We start from the raw sequence: 19326 nt of genomic DNA on the forward strand, positions 1-19326 counted from the left end.
GAAATCTGAAAGAAATATATTTGATAGAGATGTGAATCGTGTCATCGATCGTCTTAACGATCGATTTCGGCTGGGAGGGGGAGGGAATCGTATCGTCGCCGTTTGGGTTTTTAAAATATCGTTAAAATCGTGAAAATCGTGAACCGGCACACTAAAACACCCTAAAACCCACCCCGACCCTTTAAAATAAATCCCCCACCCTCCCGAACCCCCCCCCAAATACCTTAAATTACCTGGGGTCCAGCGGGGGTCCGGAATGACCTCCTGCAGTCGATCTCCTGCCGGCGCCATTTTCCATACGGAAAAATGATTTGCGGCAGGAGATCGCTCCCGGACCCCCGCTGGACCCCCAGGGACTTTTGGCCAGCTTGGGGGGGCCTCCTGACCCCCACAAGACTTGCCAAAAGTCCAGCGGGGGTCCGGAACGACCTCCTGCAGTCGAATCATGTTGTCTACGGCCGGCGCCATTTTGCACCGCCATTTTGCGCCGCCATTTTGAAAATGGCGCCGGCTGAAGACAACACGATTCAACTGCAGGAGGTCGTTCCGGACCCCCGCTGGACCCCAGGTAATTTAAGGCATTTGGGGGGGGGTTCGGGAGGGTGGGGGATTTATTTTAAAGGGTCGGGGTGGGTTTTAGGGTGTTTTAGTGTGCCGGTTTTCCCGCCCTCCCCCTTCCCCTCCCCCTTCCCCCGATTTACGATTTTTTGACGATAAATCGGGGGAATTGTTATTGTATTGCGGCTCTAACGATTTTTGACGATTTAAAATATATCGGACGATATTTTAAATCGTCAAAAAACGATTCACATCCCTGATATTTGATGGGGGGTGAAGAGCTGAAGTGCATGGAGCAGGAGAGAGACCTTGGGATGATAGTGTCTAACGATCTGAAGTCGGCGAAACAATGTGACAAGGCGATAGCTAAAGCCAGAAGAATGCTGGGCTGCATAGAGAGAGGAATATTGAGTAAGAAAAGGGAAGTGATTATCCCCTTGTACAGGTCCTTGGTGAGGCCTCACCTGGAGTACTGTGCTCAGTTCTGGAGACCATATCTCGAAGGGACAGAGACAGGATGGAAGCGGTCCAGAGAAGGGCGACCAAAAAGGTGGATGGTCTTCATCGAATGACTTATGAGGAGAGATTGAAGAATCTAAATATGTATACCCTGGAGGAAAGGAGGAGCAGGGGTGATATGATCCAGACGTTCAGATACTTGAAAGGTTTTAATGATCCTAAGTCAACGAGAAACCTTTTGCGTTGGATAAAAATCAGCAGAACCAGGGGTCACGATTTAAAGCTCCAGGGAGGAAGACTCAGAACCAATGTCAGGAATTATTTCTTCATGGAGAGGGTGGTGGATGCCTGGAACGCCCTTCTGGAGGAAGTGGTGAAGACAAAAACTGTGAAGGATTTCAAAGGGGCGTGGGATAAACACTGTGAATCCATAAAGCCTGGAGAATGGGAATGAAGAAAAGAGGTATGGGGGTGGCTTGCGGGAATGATGGCTACTATCTAGTGATTAATACCCTTAGGGGCGGATTTTAAAACGAGCGCGAATAGCCTACTTTTGTTTGCGCTCCAGGCGCAAACAAAAGTACGCTGGATTTTAGTAGATACGCGCGGAGCCGAGCGTATCCGCTAAAATCCTGGATCGGCGCGCGCAAGGCTATCGATTTCGTATAGCCGGCGCGCGCCGAGCCGCGCAGCCTACCCCCATTCCCTCCAAGGCCGCTCCGAAATCGGAGCAGCCTCGGAGGGAACTTTTCTTTGCCCTCCCCTCACCTTCCCCTCCCTTCCCCTACCTAACCCACCCGTCCGGCCCTGTCTAAACCCCCCCCTTACCTTTGTCGGGGGATTTACGCCTCCCGGAGGGAGGCGTAAATCCCCGCGCATCAGTGGGCCTCCTGCGTGCCGGGACGCGACCTGGGGGCGGGTCCGGAGGGTGCGGCCACGCCCCCGGGCTGCCCCGGGCCGTAGCCACGCCCCCGGAACGCTCCCGACACGCCCCGAAAACGCCGCGCGGTTCGGGCCCGCCCCCGACACGCCCCCGACACGCCCCCTCCGAAAACCCCGGGACTTACGCGAGTCCCGGGGCTCTGCGCGCGCCGGTAGGCCTATGTAAAATAGGCTTCCCAGTGCGCAGGGCCCTGCTCGCGTAAATCCGCCCGGTTTTGGGCGGATTTACGCGAGCAGGGCTCTGAAAATCCGCCCCTTATTCAATAAATGTTCACCCGGTTAATGAGACTCCTACATTGCTCTATGCTTCAACGGCAAGAGGAAATGTGGAAAAGAGGATTTGCATTCAGGCAGCAACCAACAAGGTAGCACAGTCTGAGTAAACAAATAAGCATGGGAGTAGCTTGCTTGTTGCGGCAGTTACTACCCCAAACCAATTAAGCCTGATACTTCACTTTCAATGCATATCCAGCGTAAATCTCTGCTTCAATGGCAGGGGGGAATGAAGATAAGAGGATTTACATTCAAACAGCAACCAACAAGGACTGAATTGAACAGTCTGGGTAAACAAGTGTGGGAGTAGCTTGCTTGTTGCGGCGGTTACTACTCCAAACCAATTAAGCCTGTTACTTCACTTGGAAAGCATATCCAGCACAGCTCACTACTTCAACGGCAGGGGGAATGAAGAAAAGAGGATTTATATTCAGACAACAACCAACAAGGACTGAATTGCACAGTCTGGGTAAACAAATAAGCGTGGGAGTAGCTTGCTTATTGCGGCATTTACTACCCCTAACAAATTAAGCCTGATACTTCACTTTGAATGCATATCTAGCGCAGTTCACTGCTTCAAAGGCAGGAGGAATGAAGAAATAGGATTTACATCCAGCCAACATCTAACAAGGCACTGATCTGAGCAGTATGAGCATACAAACATTGGGATAACTTGCTCGATACGATGGTTACTACCCTCAAACATTAAGCCTTATACTTCACTTTGATACAGCTCTAACACTGCTCTCTGCATCAATGGCAGAGGTGGAAGGAAATTAGAATCAAAAAGCTACCAATAAGGGCCCTGAACTCAGTGGTCGGAGTAACAGAGAAAATAAGTGTGAAAGCTGCTAGGCAGACTGGATGGGCCTATTGGTCTTCTTCTGCCGTCATTTCTATGTTTCTATGTAAGGCACACCCATTTAGGTGGACATCTGGCAAGATTAAGTACCTTGGGGTATATCTGAGCAAACACCTGAAGGATTTGTTTGGTCTGAATTACACCCCCATTGCTAGAACAATGCTGGCAGGATTTGGAGAATTAGAATCGTCTGTCTTTCTCCTAATTGGGGCGAGTAGCGACTGTAAAGATGAATGTTCTGCCATGACTGCTCTATTTTTTCCAAACTTTGCCTATCCCTATTTCTAATAATATGCTAAGAATGTGACAGAGGAAGCTGTTTAGTTTTATCTGGAAGCGGCATCCTCTCCGGATAATTAGATGTGTTCTTTTTAAATCTAAAGCTGAAGGGGATTTGAGAGTACCTAACCTTTTGTGGTACTTTGCTGCCACCCAATTATGCTCAGTGGTTGCTTGGCATGATACTTTTGATATCAAACATTGGAACATAACAGAGCAGTCATGGATGCCAGATATGCCCCTATCAGCCATTCTCTGGCAACCAAGAGTTACTTGGCGAGAATGCTCTAATAGGACACCTACCACACGCCACACTCTAAGTGTCTGGAAGGTGTGGAAAACTAAGTTTGTAGGATCTAGAATGTATTTTCACTCTACACATTTATTTCATAATCCTTCTTTTCCTCCCTACAGCTCTCCTCATTCATTTAAAGTTTGAAAGAAATGGTGGTATTACACATTTGGAACATGTATGGGAGGCAGGTCATCTGATATAATTTGAAGCGTTAAGACTTACTAGCCAGCTACCTCTCTCTGAATTTCTGTCTTACCAATAGCTTCACCTTTTCTGTTGGAGTAATGGGATGGGAACATGTTTAAGTGCTGGCAAATCACTCTTTGAAGGGTTTTGTTCTACTCCTAGGAACCTTAAAAGGTGTATCTCTAAATTTATAGGATATTGAATCCCAAATTAGAGGGTAAGCCGGTTCATATACGTGCCTGGGAAAGAGACTCGACTATTGAACTTTCAGAGGAAGACTGGTTGGATATTTTTGAGCAGGTTAGTAAAACCTCCATCCCCCCTCTAGTGGTAGAAAATAGTTATAAGTTATTATATAGGTGGTGCTATTCACCTGATAAGTTACAGAAAATGTACCCTACCCTTAACGGTCTCTATTGGAGAGGATGTGCTGTTAAAGGAAACTTCATTCACATGTGGTGGGAGTGTGGTTGTATCTCTTCTTTTTGGCAGCAAGTCACGGCTTTTCTTTCTGAGATGCTTGCACATTCGGTACAATTGCAGATGGAAGTTGCCCTATTGAATCATCCTGTGCTGTGCAAGAATTTAGCTCTACAACCTTTAATTTCACAAGTATGCATTGCCGCCCGGATCGAGATTGCCAGAGTATGGAAGCAAGAAAAAGGATTGCCTCTGGAAAGGGTACTTTCTAGAGTGGACAATGTTTGTATGATGAGTAAATTAATGGCAGAGAAGAGGCGTTCTCTTCAGAAATTCTACTCAGCTTGGGATCCTTATCTACAATGGAGGAAGACTTATTTTTAATTCGGACTTTAGCATTAAGCCTTGCACAGTTTTGTGTCTATTTTATTGGTATTCTTTGATTACTTGGGTGATTGGTGTTGAGGAGTAGGTATTATATTTCGGGGAAGATCTCGGTGGTCAAGTTTTTTTTCCTCTTCTGATTATAGCATACCTGGTCCATATTGTTAGAAGGATGTGTAAGCAGGAGGGGAGGGGATGGGAAACTAAATGTAAAATGTTTGTTGTTCCTGTTCTTGGTGGCTTTAGTATTTATTGTATGGTTTTCAGCGTGGACAGCAATAAAATTGCTTATTCAAACAACCAAAAACCCCCAATAAAACACCCTAGATGGAGAAATTAGGGGTTGTTTTTCTTTTTGTTTTAATCAAAAAAACCCTGAAAACAGACTTATTTGATGGTGCTCTGATTGCATCATCCAGCTGCTGCGAGCAGAGGCCAAATGACATCATTGGAGCAGGCTGACAGGGAGAGCAGCAGGCCAGCAGGGAGCCGAAACCCTGCCAACCCAAGAAGAGGTGCTGTGAAAGCAGTGGGTCAGTAAGGAGCCTAAGAAGAGGATGCCTGGATCATCAAGCCGCCAGACGGCCCAAGTACTGCCAACCCAAGAAGAGGATTTTGGGATCAGCAGGGAACCCAAGCCCTACCTGAGAAGACTAATGTGGGAGGTAGAAGCAGGGAAGAGAGGGGTAAATGGGGAAGGGGAGTGCCTGCCCTCCAGCAACATACACACAGCCTGTCACCTCTTCCAGCCAAACACATCCCCACCACAAACAGTGCAGTGGGGGTAGGGAGGGGAGAAACATATATATACACACACACACACACACATCCTGTCACCCTCTCCAACCACACACAGACACAGACACACACACTTTGCCACCCCCCCCTCAAGCCACAAACATACCCTGCCACCCACTACCACCACCCACACTTACCTCCATTTCCCTTCAGCCACAGACATACACTCTAGCACCCTCACATTAATCACAAATGCACACCCTAGCACCTTCAACCTAATCACATACATACATTGAGCACCACAGCATGTAAAATTGATTTATACCTTATTAAATATAATCCACCTAAAAAAGCACCAACATTTTCAATTTGTGCTATGAAAACACCAATAAACACCTATTTTAGGTACCCCAGAAAACCCCCTAAATGTATGAAAAATAACCCCTTAAATTAGAATGTTATAAACCTCCAGAATCAGAAACCTTAGATATACAGTGTGTAGATAAATAATAATAATACAAAAACTTACCAATAAATAAACATGCAGATAATACCAACTGTGAGAGCCAGCTGAACTGCCAAGATGAGGTACACCTTCCTGATAAAAGCTGGAGACAGAAACATTTCCTTCAGGTTTATCCACACCACAGAAAATGCATTAATAACACATCAAAACATCACACAGGGACTATAGGCGCAGCACTAAGCAAGTGAATATCTTTTAGCAGATCTTAACGTGGGCTTGTTTGCAGCATCAAACACAGGAGCATGCTAGTTTTAAATTGTTCTGTTTAGGCACAGCTTGTGATTGCTAAAAACATTTTGCATTTTGGTCCAGTTCTTAACAAGGACATCTTTAAAGTTGGTCTTTCTTTCCAAGGAGCATCAGGGTGCTCTTTAAAAAAAGGCTGAAGGAAGAACCAGGGCAGTCAGTTCTGGTCATTCAGCTGCTGCTGCTGCTTGAAAGGATTTTTAATTTTCCCACCCTAAACCATTTTGAGAAAGGAGGTGAAAAGGAAGATCTGAGGCATCTGGATCTTAGGAGCTGGAGCTTTTGCTCTTCCTGTTTTCCCTTTGGCAGACCTGGGCCCGTTCCTATAAAGGGAGAAGGAGGCTCTGAGTAGGGTTGCCAACTTTTCCCACAGACCACAGCTGGACACTTGAGTATTCTGGGGGTTGGGGGGGGGAAGGAATCACAAGGAGGTGCGTTTGTTCCCCCCTCATTTGCATTAATTTGCACACATTTCAGATCATCCACCTTGTTCTCATGGTATCAGGCCTATTGTAACATGCAGTGTTTGTGGGCTTGGCCCTCAGAAAGCCATGAATGCATTAAATTACTATTACAAAATGGGTAAACTTCCCAGACAAAAACAGGATGAACTGCCAGCATTCAAACAGTAACAGCCTTACTCATAAAAGGGCAACACTGTAAATATTACACCAGACCCTAAAACTCTAATAAGCTCCCTATTATGGAAAAAGAACAAACCAAGTTGCAATAGATTCCTACACAGAAGCTACATGCTAGCTACCTCACCTCAGCCACACATGCAGAGTCAGACACTTGCCAAAAATAGAATAAAGAGACCATAGTATAAATAAAAACATATGCCAAGAACTGAACTGGAAATGCAACTCTACATGCAGTGCAATAATGGAAAAACAGAAACATCATAATTTCTCATAAAATAACTAATAAATCAAGAAATATAAAATATCAATTGTAATAGTAAAATAAACAGAGTAAATAATTCAAAACATCTGTTGAACAGAACCTCTAATATTTAAAAACTCATTTAAAATTAAAAACTTTATAAAATTTCCCAACCACCAATAAAATATTTAAAAATAGCAAACTAATCAAATAACACCCAATATTTAAGGATTTAAAAACCTCCAACTCTCTATACCTGGAAACTTTCAATTTTCAATCATTCTGAGATTGTCATGGATTACTGGGGAGTGGAGGGAGGCGAGGGGAATGCATAAACATTTATTCTTTCATACACACACTCCCTCTCTCTCAATGGATGCACTGCCACACAGACTTGCTCTATCACAGTTGGTCACCCTACCCCTCACAGGCTCCCTCTGTCCTTCTCGCAAACACACACCTTCATACATGCTCCCTCTCTCTCGCACACATACATGCACCTTCAGATAGGCTACTTCTCTCTTTTGCACACTCATACATCCCTGCACATATGCTCTCTCTCTCACTCATACACACCCCTTCACATGGGTTCCTTCTCATACACAAACACACACCCTCACAAAATCCCTCGCTCACACAACCGCACTCAGGCACAAAGGTTCTAAATCACACACACACACACACTCCTGTCACTGTGCCTGTCATTCGGTGCACGCACACACACACTCACAGGCCGCATGGAAGTCATTAGCTGCTTACTGCTCCTCGGCTGCGACCCACTGGCACCTTCGTCTTCAGCCGTGAGTGGGATGGGCTCCGTTCGCAGCCCACTGTGGCCTCCTTCCCATGCCTGGGAGCTTTTGATTTCCAGTCATCTTGAGATTGTCATAGATTAGTGGAGAAGAGGGAGAGTGCACACTTAATCCTCTCTCATATACACAAACTCCCTTACATATGTATTCATTCTCTCTCACGCATTGATTCTCATGCACACTCCTCCTCTTTCACACACAAAAACATACTGGCTCTTTCCCTATTCCCTCACACCCATGCACAGGTTCTCTTCCCCTTCCCTACTCACACACACACATGCTCTCTTCTCCCTTCCCACTCACAAGCTCTCTTCTCCCTCCCCACCCACACATAAGTTCTCACACTCACAGGCTCTCCTTTCCCCTCCAAACACAGGCTTTTTCACACTCACCGGCTCTCCCCTCCAGACACACTCACTAGTACTCCCACCCACACACTCACTGGATCTCTCTCACATATATACATACCCACAGACTCTCACACAGACTCTCTCTCCCTCATATACATAGCTCTCACACACTCACTGACTCTCTCTCCTCACATATATACACACACAGAGGCTGCTCTCCCCTCACCCCATTCAACAGTCTCTCTCAAATTCTAGGGCTCCTCGGCCATGGGCGAAAAGGAAGATGCTGAATGCCCCACCCCCTTCTCTGCTCATGCATTTGGATATCCTGCTGGCTCTCTACTACTTTCCTGCTGCCACTGCTCCTGGTGGGAACCCGACTTCTTCAACATGCAGGATTTGGGCTCCCTGCCGGTTTGCTGCTCCCAGGATTTTTTCGGCCTGCAGAGCTTGGACTGTCGGCCTGCTAATCCTGTGGCACTTTCTCCTTTCTGTCTGGGCTGTGAAGGTTGGCACAGAGCAGGGTCTTTCAGCCGCGAATGGGATGGGCTCCGTTCGTGGCCCACTGGGGCCTCCCTTGTCTTCAAAGCCGCCAAAAACAAGTAAGCAGGCAGCTGATTGGTGCTACGCAGCCACAGCTGATTGGAAGGTAGTCAGGGATAGACCACCCTTTGCTTGACCGGGCTTTACAGTGTCCGGTTACCGTTTGTAACCTGACACTGAACAACAAACTGCAAAACCGGGCTGTCTGGTCCAAAACCGGGCAGTTGGTCACCCTAGCTCTGAGGCAGAGGCAGCAAGGCTCCACTGGTCTCCCATAGGGCTCCAGCAGGGGAAAGCAGAATACAGCTACATTGCCTTGTGAAAGCATTTGCTTTCTTTGTCCTGTAGCTCCATGTATTTTTATATTGGTTGTTCTCCTTCATCTTGGATCTTAATTATCTCCCAGGAAGTTTGCACACCATAAAGCCACTTCTTTACTTGACCGGGCTTTACCACTTGAAATACCAGTGTCATCTGGATATCGCAGTCTGGACGTGAGAAGCAGCAGGTTTCACCCAGCTGTATGCAAAGTGCATAACAGGCAGATCTCAGGGCTTTTGAAACATATGTTATTTTGGTAAACAGCATAGAAAAATGGTTAGCTCTTCCATGTGCAGGATTAGAAAAGAGGCTGAGTTTAGCAGCCCAGTATTGAGACCTGGCTGTAAGAAAAAGAAGATTTACATTTCACAAGGCTGAGTAGAGGAATATACACACTGTTGGGCCACACTTTTTAGCCCTTCAGTGATTTGCAAGTAGAATCATTTGATTCTCCTCTGCTACTTTGTTTATTTTATTTCATCCTCTTTATTTATTTTTAAATTATTCTCGTCTTCATTGCTGTAGAGGTGAAGGGGTGTGTTAGCATTGTATGTTTTGTCAGGTTTTCCTTTCGTACTTGTGGTTTGGATGAGTTGGCAAAAAAACCCATTATAATAAAAATATTTTTTAAAAAAGTGCATAAAAATACTGTTCAAAATAAGGTTCCAACAACCAACAAACAATATAGCACCAACATGTCAGGGTCTGACCCACAATATTTTAATGACTTCTTCCTGTGGGACAGTCTGACTCCTCCCTACCAGAACAGAAAAGAGGTAGGAATAAACAGGGCTGTTTGTCTCTACCCTTACCCCCCCCCCCCCCCAGTCTCCATTCTCTCACCCACAAAGTAGTAAGGAGTCAGAAATGGTAGGAGTCATCTGTCGCTTTGCCACCAAAGGGGAAAAGAGTCAGAGAGGTAAATCATCTGCTGCTGAAGAAGAGAGGAGTGACAGAGAAGGGGAACCAGAGAGACTTTCTACATTTATACCGTAAATGCTGTAATCTTTTCAGTGGGTAAAATAGTTAATTAGGCTGGTTGAAATAATTAAGAGGCCAATTTACTAAGGCATGGTAAAATTCATGTCTCCATGTTGTTTTACCAGGTAGGAAATTCCAGCTGGATTTAGTAGTCTACGCTATCTGGGTACTGCAGTCAAGTAAATCATGCCTTGGCCTGGGCTATGATCGTGAATTTCTAGCTCAAGCAAAGATCATGTGAACATGGCCCAGGGCAATGCCCAGTCACAAGCCTGGGCCATGATCTTAAATAGGTCGCAAGCCCCTGTTGAATCTCCCTCCATCTGTAAACCCTGGTGGTCTATGGTGCCACATCCCCCCCTGCCACTTCCTCCCAGTCTGGCTGACATATGAATAATTAGCAGCTGTACCCCTGGCCATTAATCTGCCTCTCCCCTCCCCCCCCCCTTCCCCCAAGCCTCCTAAACTGCCTCATCCCAATCTTTAAAAAAAAAAAAAATTCCCCTGGGAATCCCCTCATCCCCTTTTACCCTCCCTCCCCAGCTTACCAGAGTGCTCCCGGGTCCACCAGCGCAGAGTTTCAAAATGGTTGATCTGCAGCTTCCCTTTGCAGAGAAAAGGAGAGCCCTAGGTCAGCTGAAGCCATTTGGGAGCACGGTGCTGGTGGGGGAGGAGTGAGTGAAGGTTGCTCCTACCCCTTGTGGATGGACCCAGGAACACCCTGGTAAGCCACTGGGGAAACCTGATATGGTAAAGGCACAGAGGAAACCGTTGCTATTTGTTAGTGGCTCAGTACATGGAGAGGTATAAGATATGATACTAAGAAGGATCAAAGCCAGTCTAGTCTTTGATGATATCGGGTAGAAGTTGGTCAACCTATCATATTTGCAACCTTCAAATTAAGGAGTTTCTTCCATTCTATGCCATATGGAGCAAAGGGCTGGCAGTCTGGCAGACATCCTGCCCTTAAGGCAGCAGCTATACGGTTGGCCTATCCATCTCATTTATCCTATCATCTTGACACATCCCTTCTTGCTTACAGAAATTTGGTGCTTCGGCCCAGAAGAGGCACAGGAAAAATCTTCCTTAGCTGCAGTAGAATGAAAGACCAGCAAGAAAATGCAATAGGAAAGTACGACTGTCCAGTCCCTGGGACTGTGTCTGTTACCCCTAATTGAGAAGCTTCAAGACCACTGCAAAGCCCTCAGACGACCTTTCACAATGGTAAAATCTCTTTTCTACAGGTCTCTGTCTGCCTCACTTGATAATCTGAGCCATGCAAGAACAAAACACACATGTATCGGGATAACAAAAATTGCCCTAATTCGCATGTGGCTTCAGAGGGTGTGAGTGTGCAGATTTCTCGGCCATAGGCAGGAAGGAGTTATGATGTGAGCTGCTAGTATAAACCCTTGCATGGGAGGCATCTTTGCCCCTTTCTCCCCATCTTTGAGAGCTGCTGAACTCCAGGGAGCCTGGGGTTTGAAGCTGTAGCACACTTGGGAAGCTGTTCTAGCGACAGATCCCTGGAGGAAGGCTGAAGGAGCCACCAGAGGAAGAGAAATGTGGCTGGAGTGCCAGAGAGCTGGGGCACCAGAGAACTGGAGCGTGGAGATGGAAGAGCTGAAAAGATCCCAGGATTTCGCCACAGTGTCGACAGCCTTTCCAGTTGTTTATCCTTGAAGTGCATTCTGAATTCAGCTTGGATATTTCTACACCTGTGAGCTGATTTCTTCAGTAAAGTATTTTTATTTGTGCAGTCGTTACAGACTGGATATTGTGTTAAACGTGACTGTGTGTGGATGGACGCTTGCAGGCGTCAGAGGAATGCACCACAGAGATAGTAGGGCCTTGAAAACAAGGCTTTCCCCCTCCTCACCACATGCCCAGAGGGAATGGGGTGTGGAATTGCAGCCCCTGCCCACTGAGAGACCCTGGTTACTGTAGGAGAGGTTCGCCAAGGCTACGGTCATTTACATGCTTGCAAGATAATGTTTTTTGTAACGTTCAGATTATGAAATGATCTTCTGGGAAGATGTGACAACTCAAAGGTGCAGTTACTGGCCACTGGGTGTCAAGTTCCCTATTTCAGTGATCACAAGACACAATTTCATGGTGCATTCGCTCCTGTCCTGGCTCCAAGACACTGCATTGTCTTTGCCCCATAAAGAAACTAACCGGTTTCAGTTCTTGCTGATAAGTGTTACACATCCTGCTTGCCTGGCGTTACACAGTGAGACTTTGACCCTGCTGGGGAATTCCAAGGTGTGAACCGCTGTTCACTCCCTCAGTGACAAAATATATAGGATCTGATTCACCCAAACTAAATGTGGCTTCCAGAGGACAAATATCAGAAAAATGGCAGATAGTAACTGCTGTAAAAGTATACATTTGGCAAAAGAAAGTTTGGCACAGTAAAAAAAACCCCAAAAAAACCCCTAACTAATGAGAAACCCGTTTCTGGGCATATAGGAGGGGGCACTATCCACGTGCTCCATTTACACTGTCCGCTCCCTCCCAGACCTGCCTACAAAGACCGAGTGACTCGTCCAGTCTCTCGACAGAAACATTTAGGAGCGAGAAAGGGGGGAGGTGGGCAACTTAAAATGACATTTCCACACGTTACACCCCCCCCCCCCCAATGGCATCCCCCCCCCCCCCCCCCCCCCCCCCCCCCCCCCCCCCCCCCCCCCCCCCCCGCCTTTTCTGCATGCTCCTTTCTGTGGCATTGCCATGCATTTTTGCCCCGGGCCGTAGCAAGGGATTTCGGAGCACAGGACGAGCTGTCAGTTTCATGGTCTCCCCTCAGCATCATCCCTGTACACTGTAAAGTAATGACAGGGGCGCCGTTAGCCATGGGCACATAGGACCCGTGCTCTGAGTCTCTCCATCAGTGCCCCCCCGGGTGCCCGCTTCACCCCCAGAACTCTAAGCTGCCTTTTCTTTTTTGTGTGTGTGTGGCTGCCCCTGCCTTTTATTCTTCCTTTCACCTCCCTCCTTCCTGCTCCGCCTGCTGCTTGTAGCGGAGCAGGAGCTGCTTCTCCTTCTCGGTGCCAGCATAGTTCAGGCACAAGTTGTCACTGAAGGGCACTGGCGCTGGGGACCAGCAGTTCCTGCTCAGATGCAAGTGGCAGAGAGGGCATGAAGGAGGGAGGTGAGGGGAAGAAAAAAAAAAGGCAGGGGCAGTCCTAAAATAAACCCAGCTTAGCGTTACAAGAGGAAATGGGGACTCGGGGAGCACTGCCTCAGGGAAAGAGGGGGAGCTCCCAGATTTGGCTGTCGGAGAGGGAGGGGGAGAGAGTGGGACTTGGGGGAGGGGGAGCATAGAGAATCAGGATTTGGGAGGAGAAGAGAGGACATCCCGATTTGGTAGGAGAGGAGGAAGGGAGGAAGACAGGGCAGCGACTCCCAGATTGGAGGCAGGGGAGAAGAGGAATGGAAGTTGGGTGTGGAGGAGAACGTGGAGACTCAGGGATGTGTGCGGAGAGAGGGCATTCAGAGACTGGATGGGTATTGTGTGGGAGAGGGGGAGAGCAGGGCCTTGGCAGATTCCTTCTTCTCTCTATTCCCTCACCTCTTCAGGACTGAATTAAAACCCTCTGGGGCTTTGGGGGACTTTCCCCATTCCTTGCACAGGTTTCCTAGGTGTCAGGAGATCCATGCTGGAGAAAGGGGCAGGGCTATCTCAAGGTCTGTTAGTGCACACAGATTCATAATTCATTTTTTGCTTTCAGTGGAACTGCCTATGCAACAGTCAGACTATGCTGGAGTGCCCCAGGGCATGGGCTTACTGCGCTCTTCACTCTTCCCTCTATTATTTCTCATTCTGCTCTCTTCCATTCTTTTTTCTACATTCTGCTGCTATCTCTTACTTCAATTGCCTTCCCTGTCTGGGTGATTCCTCCTCTTTGTTCTCCGCTCTTTCTTACTCCTATTCTTCCTCCATTCTTCTTCCCTTCTCTTGCTCTCTCCACCATTCCACTATTGCTTCCCACTTCACTGTGCTTCCCTTTCCTACATCCTCCTCGCTGCTACTCTCCCTTCCTCTCTCCTGTACCCTCTCATTTCCTCTCCTCTGCTACTTTTCCTTCCCCTTTTCTTCTCCTCTGTTGCTTTCTCCTCTCTCCTGCTCCCTCTGTAAGGCCCGTAGCCTCACAGATTCTTAATATTCACTTAACACTTACCTTAACCCAAGAGAGGAATGGTACAGTCCATTATACTCCTGGGGTACATCAACACATGGGATAGGCCAAAAGAGAAAAAGTGACGGAGACAGTCATGTATAGGAGTTGACTACAGGATGTAGTAGAGAGAGGAGTAGAGCTGTATTACTCAAGTGTAAGGGTTAAAAAACAGCTTTTATATCCATCTAACTCTATGAGCAGCAACATACTTTTCAGATGTTATGTATCTAAGGTAACATTTGGACCATCCACTAATGGGATCTCCAGGACAGTGGATCTCAGCCATTTGTACATCAGGAGCTGGCAAACTACCTTAAGAATATATAAGAACATAAGAAATGCTATGCAAGGTGGGACCAAGATTCATCAAACCTAGCACCCTGTCTCCAATAATGGCCAATCCAGGTTACAAGTACCTGGCAGATCCCATAAAGTACATAAAGATCCTATAAAGTAGAAAATTGTGTGGATCGATGAGCAGTGAAATTGATAGAATGATAAGTGTGTGCGTGTGTGTGTGTGTGTGTGTGTGTGTGTGTGTGTGTGTGGGGAGGGGAGGTTAGATCCTCCCAGATTGATGAGCTATGGACCAAATGTGTGAATTGAAACATTGCAGTGCATTGTTTTTAATGGAAAAAAAAGTGCAGGTACTCACACGCAGGGTCTTTCTTGTGGTGAAATAGAAAGGGGACACCACCCAGGGCCCTGCTACCCCTTGCCACAGAGCCAATGAAATGATAGCATTGAAAAGCTTACACCCAACCCTAGAAGACCAATACACTTCCTATGTGGAAAACAGAACAAGCTGGACTGCTACAGATCACTACACAGAAACAATAGATTAATAGAATACCACACTTTGATCACACAGACAGAACATGGATAACCTTCACCAAATACAGAATAAGTGGGCATAAATTATAAATAGAAATATCCAGACGAAAACTGAATTGGAAACCCCAAGAAGCTAGATACTGCATGCAGTACAACACTGAGAAATAGAAACAGAAATACATTTTTCTGTACTGTGTAAAATACAATCAAAGCTGTTGCACATTCATTTTCCCAAAGCTGACATATTCAAATCGCTAAACCAAAAGGAAAGGCTTTTATTTTTCCCTCTCAAGGCTTTTATTTTTCCCTCTCAACAAAAACAGATGCTCAGCAACTCCAACATAAGATCTCCCCCATCAGAAACACAAATGGATGATGATGGGGGCTGAGTAGCCCCAGTATAAGACATTCCGCCCACATACAGACACACATACAGAACAGGCTGGGTAGCCCTATCATAACACTTCCCAACTTCCTCAAGCTACTTTTCCCTCTCCCTCTTCCCCCTTACCCCCCCCCCCCCCCCCCGCATGATGTCTGTATCTTGCTTCCCATCTCCCAGGAGGCAGGCTGAATCCCCTGTCTCTTTCCCCAGGTACACAATATCAGTCCTCTTCTATCCCTCTCTTCCCTGCCCAGGCAGCAGTCTCTCTTTCCCAAGTCCCTTCTCCATGCAGAAGAGAGGACAAGAGGGGGACCGTAGGCAGCACTGGATGTATGTATTTTTTTTTGGGGGGGGGGGCGAGGGGACTACAGGGTACTGGCACATACCCCTTGGAAAAAAGCCCTGAAATATGGCATTATTATAATCTTCTCTTTGTGTATTTTCTTTCTCCTGTGCTTCACTGACCCACTATATCTCTGATCAACGTGCCATACTGATATGCTACTTCCTGTTGGGAATGAGCAATGAAAAACTATCTTTACAGCTGCTTGACTAAAACTAGGGACTCAGAAATAGCCTACTATTAAATTAAGGAGTCAGTATTAGGTACTGTTGTTCCTGCCTAAGGTGGCACAGTACAGGAGAGAGGAGCAGCAGTGGGAGCGGCGGGAGGGTTGACAGTAGCCAGGGACGCTACTTCTCGAATGCAAGCTTGATAGCGAGCAACTCTTTGTCGCCGATGCCATAATTTCTCTTGGCTGGAGAAAAACGTCTGGAGAAAAATGAGCAGGGGTGAAGAATATGTATATCACTGTGCTGACTGAGCACGGCCCCTATGCCGACATCAGAGGCGTCCACCTCGACAATGAATGGCCGATGAGGGTCGGGATGGTGTAAACAAGTTTCTTGAGGAAGGCTTCCTTAAGTACTTGAAAAGCAGCAATGGCTTCTGGAGACCAGTGTGAAGAGTTAGTTCCTTTCTTAGTCATGGCAGTAAGTGGCGCTGTCAAGGTTGAGTAATTTTTGATGAATGTGCGATAATAATTCATAAAGCCAAGGAAGCGACGGAGGACTTTAATACCGGTAGGCTGAGTCCAGTCTTGTATGCTTCTTGTCTTCTGTGGGTCCATTTGGAAACCTTTGCTGGACACAATGTATCCTAAGAAGGGAACAGACTCTTGGTGAAAAGCACACTTCTCGAGCTTAGCGTATAGATGATTATCCCGCAGTCTCTGCAAGACTTTGATGACATCTGCTTGGTGGGTTTGCACATCGCTGGAAAAGATGAGGATATCGTCTAGGTATACGACCACACATTGGTATAACAAATCTCGCAAGATGTCATTCATCATATTTTGAAATACGGTCGGGGTGTTGCACAGGCCAAAAGGCATAACTAAATACTCAAAGTGGCCATCGCAAGTATTAAAAGCCATTTTCCAGTTGTCCCTTTGACGGATGTGGACGAGATTGTAAGTGCCCTTTAGATCCAACTTAGTGAAGATCTTTGCACCTTGGAGCTGATCAAACAACGAAATTTTATTTGTAAAAGCAGTATAGAAATACTTTTAAATAAATAAAATAAAATAAATAAAAGTCCGAAATTAATGGTAAAGGATACCGATCTTTGATGGTAATTTCATTCAGACCTCTGTAGTCAATGTTAGGGTGAAGGGATCCATCCTTCTTGCCGACAAAAAAGAATCCAGCCCCCACCGGTGACTTAGAGGGTCTAATGAATCCTTTCTGTAGATTTTCTTGAATGTAGGCCGACATGGCCTCAGTCTCTGATAAGGAGAGTGGATAAACTCTTCCTCTGGGTGGCTCTGTGTCAGGTTTTAGATTGATTGCACAGTCAAATGATCTATGTGATGGAAACACATCATCTGCTTGTTTGGAAAATACATCTTGAAATGTGTACTGTGGCGGTAGACCAGGAGGGGCGGTAGTGGTAACCATACATGGCAATGGGGTTATTTTTTTTAAGCATCTGTCATGGCAGCTCGGTCCCCATTGTGATAACTCCATTGAAGACCAATTGAACTGGGGAGAATGGTCTTGTAACCATGGTATGCCAAGTACTATGGGGTGAATAGCTTTCTCGAGGACCAGGAATGTGATGGTCTCGGTATGCAGGGATCCAGTGCGTAGGCAAATAGGTTGTGTGGTGAGCGAGACCTCTCCTGGCAGTGGCTCGCCGTGAATGGAAGAGAGAAGCAGCGATGTGGGTACTGGTTCAGTGGGAAGTCGTAGGTGCTCTACCAATCTCTTCAGAATAAAAGTCCCACCTGTACCAGAGTCGACTAGTGCTTGTGTAGCCAATTCAAGAGGCCCAGAGATGATGGAGACAGGGAGAGACAGTGGAGGAGATGGAGCAGTCAGACCTAGGATGAGTCCTCCTACGGATCCTAGGTCTGCATGTTTCCCAGACAGACAGGACAGGTTTGGACTGCATGGCCGGTTTTCCCGCAATATATGCAGAGGCCCATTTTTTGCGATAGCGCCTGTCCTTGGCAGTTAAGTGACTTCGGCCTAATTGCATAGGTTCATCTTCTTCTTCGGGATTAGGTAAAGGCTGGACCAGAGCTGAAGGCAGGGAGCAAGAGCGGGTTCCTCTGGAAGAGTGCTTCTTGAGAGGTTTTACCTCAACAGAGTGCTCTCGTATACGGCGATCAATATGTCCAGCAAGGTCAATAAGCGAGCTTAAAGTGTCAGGCAACTCATGTGCAGCAAGTTCAACTTTTATACCCGAGTTGAGGCCTTCTAGGAATATAGCTCTTAAGCAACCTGAATCCCATAGTTCAGAAGACAGGGTCTTGAATTCGATCACGTAGTCCAGGAGTGGCTTGGTTCCTTGTTGAAGGTTTAGAAGTGCAGAACAAGCGATAGACTGGCGAGCAGGGTCATCAAATACTGACTTGAAGATAGTGTGATGTAGCGCAGCCCAGCCGCAGGCAGGAGCTGACAAGCTACTATAAGAGCAGCAAGAATACCAGAGCCAGACAGCAGGGGGCGCAGGGGAAGAGAAGGACTACGAATCCCAGCTTCCCTGAAACACCACCAGACAAGGGAGGAAAGCCTGAAGGCGAACAGGTGGCAGGCATAGACCTTAATGAGGCAGACACAGATGAGCCCATGGAGGTGGAGAAAGAGGGCGTGCCCCCTTGGTGGAACTGGCCACAAAAACCCAGCTCTTCGGAGTCAGAGGAGGAAGAGATGGAGGTAGGTTGAGGGGGAGAGGAGTCCTCCAGTTCATATATGGATACCGAGTAAGCTGTGCGGGGTAAAGGATACTCCTTAGCCTAAAGGGGAAGCCCGGGAGGAGGGCTCTAAAGGGGCCTGTGGGTTAGCTCCTGTGATAGAGCTAAGCATAAGAAGTAAGAGGGTTACTCTGTAATAGCACTGCTTGTAAGAGAACCGGAGGGCTGGAGGGGGATGGGACAACCCTCATGTAATGTTTCCAGGTGGTACTTGATAAACTGCTTTGAAGGAACTAGCACTCTCTCTCTCTCTGTGTTGTCTTTGGGGGGGGGATCGGGGGCTTGCTTACCCCCAACCCTGCTTGAAGTGAACTTAGGAGCCCAGTCAAACCAGGGCCAGCGGAGGCCCGGACCCCGTGATTTACTCGAGCCTGGCGAACTCCAGGAACCTTGGCCGCGGGTGGCGGCACAGGACGGACGACGGAAGGGCGGTGCCCGAGGCCTCACGGACGGTGAGCCATCACAATAGCCAGAAACCCAGGCAAGTCATTAAGGACTGGGTCATTGCGTTCCCAAAGAGGTGAAGCCCAGGCCAGGGCTTTTCCATCCAACAAGAACAGGATATATGTCGTCTTGGTAACGGCAGTAGGAAAGTACGCCGGT

General features: G+C 47.1%; 1 protein-coding gene across 3 annotated transcripts in view; it reads right to left on the bottom strand.

Moving 5' to 3' along the window:
• Positions 1–19326, bottom strand: part of LOC115084251 (protein lifeguard 1-like) — a 76210-nt gene that overhangs the window by 32901 nt on the left and 23983 nt on the right. For all 3 annotated transcript variants that reach the window (XM_029588867.1, XM_029588865.1, XM_029588866.1), the window contains exon 3: positions 5926–6004. In XM_029588867.1, coding sequence (XP_029444727.1) covers positions 5926–6004 — 79 coding nt within the window. The remainder of the gene's footprint in view (positions 1–5925; positions 6005–19326) is intronic.

This window comes from Rhinatrema bivittatum, chromosome 2 (assembly GCF_901001135.1).
Source record: "Rhinatrema bivittatum chromosome 2, aRhiBiv1.1, whole genome shotgun sequence".
Taxonomy (NCBI): domain Eukaryota; kingdom Metazoa; phylum Chordata; class Amphibia; order Gymnophiona; family Rhinatrematidae; genus Rhinatrema; species Rhinatrema bivittatum.